Source organism: Penaeus vannamei, chromosome 25, assembly GCF_042767895.1.
Source record: "Penaeus vannamei isolate JL-2024 chromosome 25, ASM4276789v1, whole genome shotgun sequence".
NCBI lineage: Eukaryota > Metazoa > Arthropoda > Malacostraca > Decapoda > Penaeidae > Penaeus > Penaeus vannamei.
Window position 1 is genome coordinate 36,891,929 of NC_091573.1, and position 7,500 is coordinate 36,899,428.

General features: G+C 45.2%; 1 protein-coding gene across 1 annotated transcript; it reads right to left on the reverse strand.

Annotated features, from left to right (window-relative positions):
* Positions 1 to 2,836: 2,836 nt before the first annotated feature.
* LOC138866432 (repetin-like) lies at positions 2,837 to 4,033 on the reverse strand. Its single transcript, XM_070138979.1, has one exon. The coding sequence runs from the start codon at positions 4,031 to 4,033 to the stop codon at positions 2,837 to 2,839; it is 1,197 nt and encodes a 398-aa protein (XP_069995080.1).
* Between the last annotated feature and the right edge of the window lie 3,467 nt (positions 4,034 to 7,500).

The following is a 7,500-nucleotide window of genomic DNA, read 5'->3' on the forward strand; positions in this document are numbered from 1 at the left end:
CCAAAAAAGATTGAATGAATGACTAAAAAAGGTAAATGAATAACTAAGAAAAAAAGAGTAAATGAATGACCAAGAAAGATTGAATGAATGACTAAAAAAGGGTAAATGAATTATTAAGAAAAGGGTAAATTTACGACTAAAAAGGTTGCATTAATTGTAGGTAAATGAATGACTTAAAAGAAGGTAACTGAATGACCAAAAAAATGGTCAATAAATAAAAAAGTAGGTAAATCAGTAAATAAAAACTAGGTAAGTAGGAGACTGAATAATGAAGTAAATAGATAAATCAATGGCAAAGTATATATAAACGTAACTAAACAAAAAGATAAATGAATACCTAATAAGTAGATAAAAAGATTTTGGATTGCTATCAGATTCAGTAAAAGTTTCTGCATTAAAATCACAGTAAAAATCTACAACGTTTCGAAAACAAGATTCGAAGCACGGGTTCGGACGCGTCTCGTTTCGCCCCATTGTACTTTGTTTTACGTTTATTTTCTTCAATTATCTTGTCAAGCCCGCAATTTTACCTCTTTCAATAAACCGATACTTTACGAATGTGCACAAGCGCGGTCGTACGCGGAAAGGAAAATGTACTTTTTAAAAAAAAACACGATTTTATCCTTGTTTACGTATCATTTAATCAGAGGAAAATAATTTTTAAAAAAAGGACAGAATTTAATTTACAAAAAAAAAATATGTTTTGTAATTATAATCAATTTCTTGTGAAGACCTAAAGTACATCCTTAAATTCCCTCCCCCTCCCCTCCCCTCGTCAACACCCCCCACCCCCACCCCCACCCCGTCCTCGCTCACGGGGGAAAAATCCAACCTGCCTTGTTCCTCACCCAATATTCTTCCTCCAAAACAACTTTCAGGTTAATCTTCCTCGCCAAAATTACTCTCCCCTCTTACCCTCACCCCGCCCCCCTCGTCTCCTTCTTCTTCTTCTTCTTCTCCTTCTTCTTTTTCTTTTCTCCTTCCTCCGAAAAAAAATAATTCATATTCTGGCGGAGTTCATAAAGAAAGACGAGGTCGCACTTGATTAAATTGTTGACTGGGAAGCCGAAGAAGGCGAAGGAGGAGGAGGAGGACGAGGAGGCGAAGGAAGAGGAGGAGGAGGAAGAGGAGGAGGAGGAGGAGGAGCAAGGGACGGAGGTGGAGGAAGTGGGGACAGGGTGGAGGAGGAGGAAGAGAGGAGGGGGTGGAGGAGGAGGAGGAGAGAGACCTCCTCCGCCTCCGTGAAGACGGGAGTGGAAAAGGAGGAGAAAGAGGAAGGGATGGAGGTGGAGGAGGAAGAAGAGGAGAAGGGACGGGGGTGGAGGAGGAATTGCAGAAGTAAGAAGAGATGGAGTTGGAGGAGGAGGAGGAGAAAGGAACGGAAAAGGAGGAGTAGGAGGGTAGTGGATGGGGGAGAAGGAGGAGGAGTATGAAGAGACAGAGGTAGAGGTGGAGGAGGAGGAGAAACAGAAGGAAAACGGCCAATGGGGTAGGAGAAGAACGCCCAACAAAGAGAGGAAGAGGAAGAAGAGGAGGAGGAGGAGGAGGAGAGAGCGGAGTCGAGGCGCGGGCGTGCGGGCGGCCGGAATTGGGCTGGGGAGTGAGAGTTCTTCCGTCATCAAGAAGATTCCTGAGACTAAATTGAAAAGGTTAATCGAAAAGAGCCGCGATGGAACCCGGATGAAATCTAATTTACTTTTTCCAGAATAACATGTGTCTACTGTCACGTGTGCAGAGGGAGGCTTAATTCATATTGCTGAGTGTATGTAAGTATGGTTGTTGTCACATGGTGCGTGTATAAGTAATTGCCACAATAAGTTTCACATGCAAATGTTGTCTTGGCAACATAAAGCAGGGTGTACGTGCGCGTGTGTGTAAGCGTGTGTGTGTGTGTAAGTGTGTGTATGTGTGTCTGTAGATATACTTATATCTGTAAAAAGAATAATAATAATGTGGGTCACTATGAATGTATAACAGTTGCATAGATAGACAGAGATTCATAGATAGATAAATAGACAGATAGACAGATAGATATTTCTGCATGCAAATATTGCATGAACCCTTCATACGAATTTGCATGAGAAGGTCGAAACTGCAACTTAATATTCCAATTCGTGCATTCGCGTCCGCCACGTCTAGGAGGCTCTTGAGTTGCAGGAAGGAAGCAAAATTGCCTCATTTCCAGAACGGAGAGTCTTCATGATGCAAATGAAAGGACCATCATACCCCTTGTTGCTGTTACAGACCGCATAGACGTGTGTGTATATGTCTATATTCTCTGTTTGGAGAAAGCGCCGCCGTTTCATCCCAGCCAATGATTAAATGCATCCTAATTCTATCTCTCACTCTCTCTCTCTCCTTCTCTCTCTCTCTCTCTCTCTCGCTCTCTCTCTCTCGCTCTCTCTCTCTCTCTCTCTCTCTCTCTCTCTCTCTTTCTCTCTCTCTCTCTCTCTCTCTCTCTCTCTCTCTCTCTCTCTCTCTCTCTCTGGCTTTCTCGCTCTCTCTCCCGCTTTCTCTCTCTCTCTCTCTCTGTCTCTCTCTCTCTCTCTCTCTCTCTCTCTCTCTCTCTCTCTCTCTCTCTCTCTCTCTCTCTCTCTCTCTCTCTCTCTCTCTCTCTCTCTCACTTAATCCAAATTTGAAAATAAACAAGAATCCGAATCAAGGTCATAAAGAGAAGCTGCAGCAGGTGGTACCTACAGAAGCAAGCCAGCCTCTATTAGCATAATCGAATAGCTGCTTTTATGTATCTGCTTAACGGCCAACTGCTCCTTCTTTTTTTCGAGTCAACGATGCTCCTCCCTGAAGGTATTTTCCGGTCCCCGCGTCTCACAAGCAATCAAGCTTTTAATTTCGTGTTCGCAGCCTCCGAGTCCCCTGCTCTCCGCTGCCGTCGGGTTGGCTCACTGGGTATCTGCGTCGTGGTTCCTCCGTTTCTGATCCTCCTGCGTCGTTGTTCCTCCGTTTCTGATCCTCCTGCGTCGTTGTTCCTCCGTTCCTCCGTTTCCGATCCTGCCTGCGTCGTTGTTCCTCCGTTTCCGATCCTGCCTGCGTCGTTATTCCTCCGTTTCCGATCCTGCCTGCGTCGTTGTTCCTCCGTTTCCGATCCTGTCTGCGCCGTTGTTCCTCCGTTTCCAATCCTGTCTGCGCCGTTGTTCCTCCGTTTCCAATCCTGTCTGTGCCGTTGTTCCTCCGTTCCTCCGTTTCCGATCCTGCCTCCGTCGTTGTTCCTCCGTTTCCGATCCTGTCTGCGCCGTTGTTCCTCCGTTCCTCCGTTTCCGATCCTTCCTCCGTCGTTGTTCCTCCGTTTCCGATCCTGTCTGCGCCGTTGTTCCTCCGTTTCCGATCCTGTCTGCGCCGTTGTTCCTCCGTTTCCAATCCTGTCTGCGCCGTTGTTCCTCCGTTTCCAATCCTGTCTGCGCCGTTGTTCCTCCGTTCCTCCGTTTCCGATCCTGCCTCCGTCGTTGTTCCTCCGTTTCCGATCCTGTCTGCGCCGTTGTTCCTCCGTTCCTCCGTTTCCGATCCTTCCTCCGTCGTTGTTCCTCCGTTTCTGATCCTGTCTGCGCCGTTGTTCCTCCGTTCCTCCGTTTCCGATCCTTCCTGTGTCGTTGTCCCTCCGTTTCCGATCCTGCCTGCGTCGTTGTTCCTCCGTTCCTCCGTTTCCGATCCTTCCTGTGTCGTTGTCCCTCCGTTTCCGATCCTGCCTGCGTCGTTGTTCCTCCGTTTCCGATCCTGTCTGCGCCGTTGTTCCTCCGCTTCCAATTCTGTCTGCGCCGTTGTTCCTCCGTTCCTCCGTTTCTGATCCTGCCTCCGTCGTTGTTCCTCCGTTTCTGATCCTGCCTGCGCCGTTGTTCCTCCGTTCCTCCGTTTCCGATCCTTCCTGTGTCGTTGTCCCTCCGTTTCCGATCCTTCCTGTGTCGTTGTCCCTCCGTTTCCGATCCTTCCTGTGTCGTTGTCCCTCCGTTTCCGATCCTGCCTCCGTCGTTGTTCCTCTGTTTCCGATCCTGTCTGCGCCGTTGTTCCTCCGTTCCTCCATTTCCGATCCTTCCTGCGTCGTTGTTCCTCCGTTTCTGATCCTCCTGCGTCGTTGTTCCCCCGTTTCTGATCCTTCCTGCGGTGAAGCGACCCTCCCTTTCGGATCCTACCTCCGTCGTTGTTCCTCCGTTTCCGATCCTGCTTGCGGTGGGGCGTCGCGTGCGGGTTCGGGAAAGGTTAGATCAGTAGCAACTCGAGGAGATCATGACGTCAGATTTTAATAACGTCACAAAAGTTGCGATTTTTTTTTTAACTCATAGGGTTTATATTCATTTTGGCCTGTTCAGTTTTCAAAAAGAATGGAAAAGGAATGAATGAGAGGTAGTCTATTTAATGTACAGGATACCAGGCTGGGCTATTTGTAGAATATCACATGTTCATGTTTACATTTTGAACAATATCCAAGTGTTAAAGTTTCAACGGCTTTTCAGGCGTTTTTGACTTCATAAAGTCTTGTTGGCTTGGTATCCTACAGATTAAATAAAATACCTTTCATTCATTCATTGCGTGCATGGAGGTATTAATAAAAGTAGGTATACTTAATTCCTTCAAGTTGAGTCAAAAATACAGGCCTATGGCTTGACTCCTGCGAACAAATCCAACTGAGAATCATTCATTAATAAACATAATCGCCCACTCTTCTCATCCACTGGGCTTATTTTGATGATTGTTCTATGAAAATATAACCATTAAAATCAATATTTTCGACACTTTTTGAAAATTGAAAAGACCAAAATGATTGACCATATTCACCGCTCGTCCAGTAGTGTCCGAATTTAATGGCGTTAGCGACTTCGTAAATTCTGATTCGAGTGAAAGATTATCTTCATCATCTATTTCGCAATAAATTGTCCATTCACTTTTTTGGCATAATTCTTGTCAGCAGAGCGGGCTATCCGGCCAGTTCGTGGGTGCCGCCAGCATCAAAATTAACCGCATGTGCATTTTCCAAAAACGCAATCGCAACTCTTGTGACGTCATCAAAATCTGACGTCATGACCTCCTCGAGTTGCTACTGATCAAGCCTTCCTCGTGCGGGTTCGGGGCCGCGCCTGTGCTCTGCTGGACCCGGGATCGCGCATTTTCGGATGCTGTTTTTTGCTGTCGGTTGGTTTGGGTTGAATCTGAGTCTTATTCTTTCTTTGTCTTTGTGTCTATGTCTCTCGATTTGCTTATCTATCTATCTCTTTCCTCTTCCCTTCTCCCTTGTCCCCTTCCTTTCTCTCTCCCCCCTTTTCCCCCACTCCCTCTCCCTCCCCCTTCCTCCATCCCTCTTTTCCCCTTTCTCCCACACCCTCTCCTTCTCGTTCGCTCTCCGTCTCCCTCTCATCTTCCTCTCCTCTCTCCTTACGTCCCCCACCCTTGCCATTCCTCTCTCCCCACCACCCCCACCCTCTCCCCCCTCTCCCCACCACCCCCGCCCCTTCCCCCTCTGCCCTCCCCCCCCACCCATATCTCCCCAAAACGACAAGTGCTTCGTAATTCCTCCAATCCACAACCTCCCAATCGCGCCTGGGAACGGCCAATCACTCATTTCAGCGGTAAATTGGGGATCTCATGGCCACAGGGCTTCATGGGTCAGCGGAGGTCAAACGAGGTCAGGCTCCTGGAGACCCCAAGCCTGACCTCGCCGTTGAAAGTATCGGTTTTGTGTTTGTTTGTTTGTTTTAACTCTTTCGTGCCGGAACTGACCACGTTAAAGTTGGAGGTTTGTTGAAATGGATGTAATTGTGGATGTTTAAGTGTGTTCGTGTCGGATGGAGAGGGATGTTTGTAAAGGTTAAAGGAAGGGGGAGAGGGAGAAGGGAAGAGGAAAGAGATAAATAGATAGATAGATAAAGAGAGAGAAAGCTATTGGCTAGGGTTATTTTTCTTTGTGTGTGATTATCTACATAATTAGTTATTTTTCTTCTATGCTTGATTCTGTATTTCATGTTATCTATTCATTTATCTTATCTGTTCATCTATCTCATCTAATCTGTTAATTCATATCATGTAATCTGTTCATTTATTTCTATCTAATCTGTTCATTTATTTCATGTTATCTGTTCATTCACGTCAAGTTATTTATTAATTGATTCATATTATTTACCCATTCATTCCATGCTTTCCAGTTATTTATTTCCAGGTATTCATCGATTCACTTCCTGCTTACTCATCATTTACGAATGAAAGAGAAATATCAAAAGAGAGAAAAAAAACTAAAATGACATATTCCTTTTAAAAAAAAATCAATATATAAGCCGAATGAAAGAGAAATATTTAAAAAGAGAAAAAATTAAAATTACATATTCCTAAAAAAAAAAAAAAAAAATCACTATATAAGCCGCTGATTAGGAAAAACTTGAATTAAAAAAAAAAAAAGTTTAATCGAGCATTGTTTGATTTGCAGATTAGTCATGAAATCCGTTCTAATCCAGGCGTTAAATCGGTAATTTGCATGTGGATAAACTTGATCCCGCATTAAGTAAACTGTATTTGCGTCAGTCATTCTGGAATCGCAATGGAGAGTGACTTTTCTAAAATTTTCCACAGGCAGAATTAAATGGTCGAATTCTTTCGGTAAATCGATGTAAATTTGCTATGTTTGCGAGTCTAGAGTAGATGCATACCTGTCAATCATCTAGAAGATGTGATACATATAAATATACACGTGTACATATACGCATGTACACACACACACACACGCGCGCGCGCGCGCGCACACACACACACACACACACACACACACCTCGTACATATATATATATGTGTGTGCGTGTGTGTGTGTGTGTGTGTGTGTGTGTGTGTGTGTGTGTGTGTGTGTGTGTGTGTGCGTGCGTGCGTGCGTGTGTGTGTGTGTGTGTGTGTATCTATGCATAAATGCGTGAGTGCGTGTGTATGTGTGTTCATACATTATTCGCCCGGCAGTGCAACGTTACCTAAACCAAGATTCAAGGTCAGGAAAGCCATTTAATCGGGCATCGCCACTGAAGACAAAATCGCCCTTAAGGACACCTCCCACACCCAGAACAAGGGAATCGTCGGGGGATGACAAGATGAGCATCACAGTGTGCGTGTGGGTGTGCGTATACCTATATGTGCGTGTGGGTGTGCGTATACATATATGTGCGTGTGGGTGTGCGTATACCTATATGTGCGTGTGGGTGTGCGTATACATATATGTGCGTGTGGGTGTGCGTATACATATATGTGCATGTGAGTGTGCGTATACATATATGTGCACGTGGGTGTGCGTATACATATATGTGCATGTGGGTGTGCGTATACATATATGTGCGTGTGGGTGTGCGTATACATATACGTGCATTTGAGTGTGCGTATACATAAATGTGCATGTGGGTGTGCGTATAAATATATGTGCGTGTGGGTGTACGTATACATATATGTGCATGTGAGTGTGCGTATAAATATATGTGCATGTGGGTGTGCGTATACATATATGTGCGTGTGGGTGTGCGTATACAT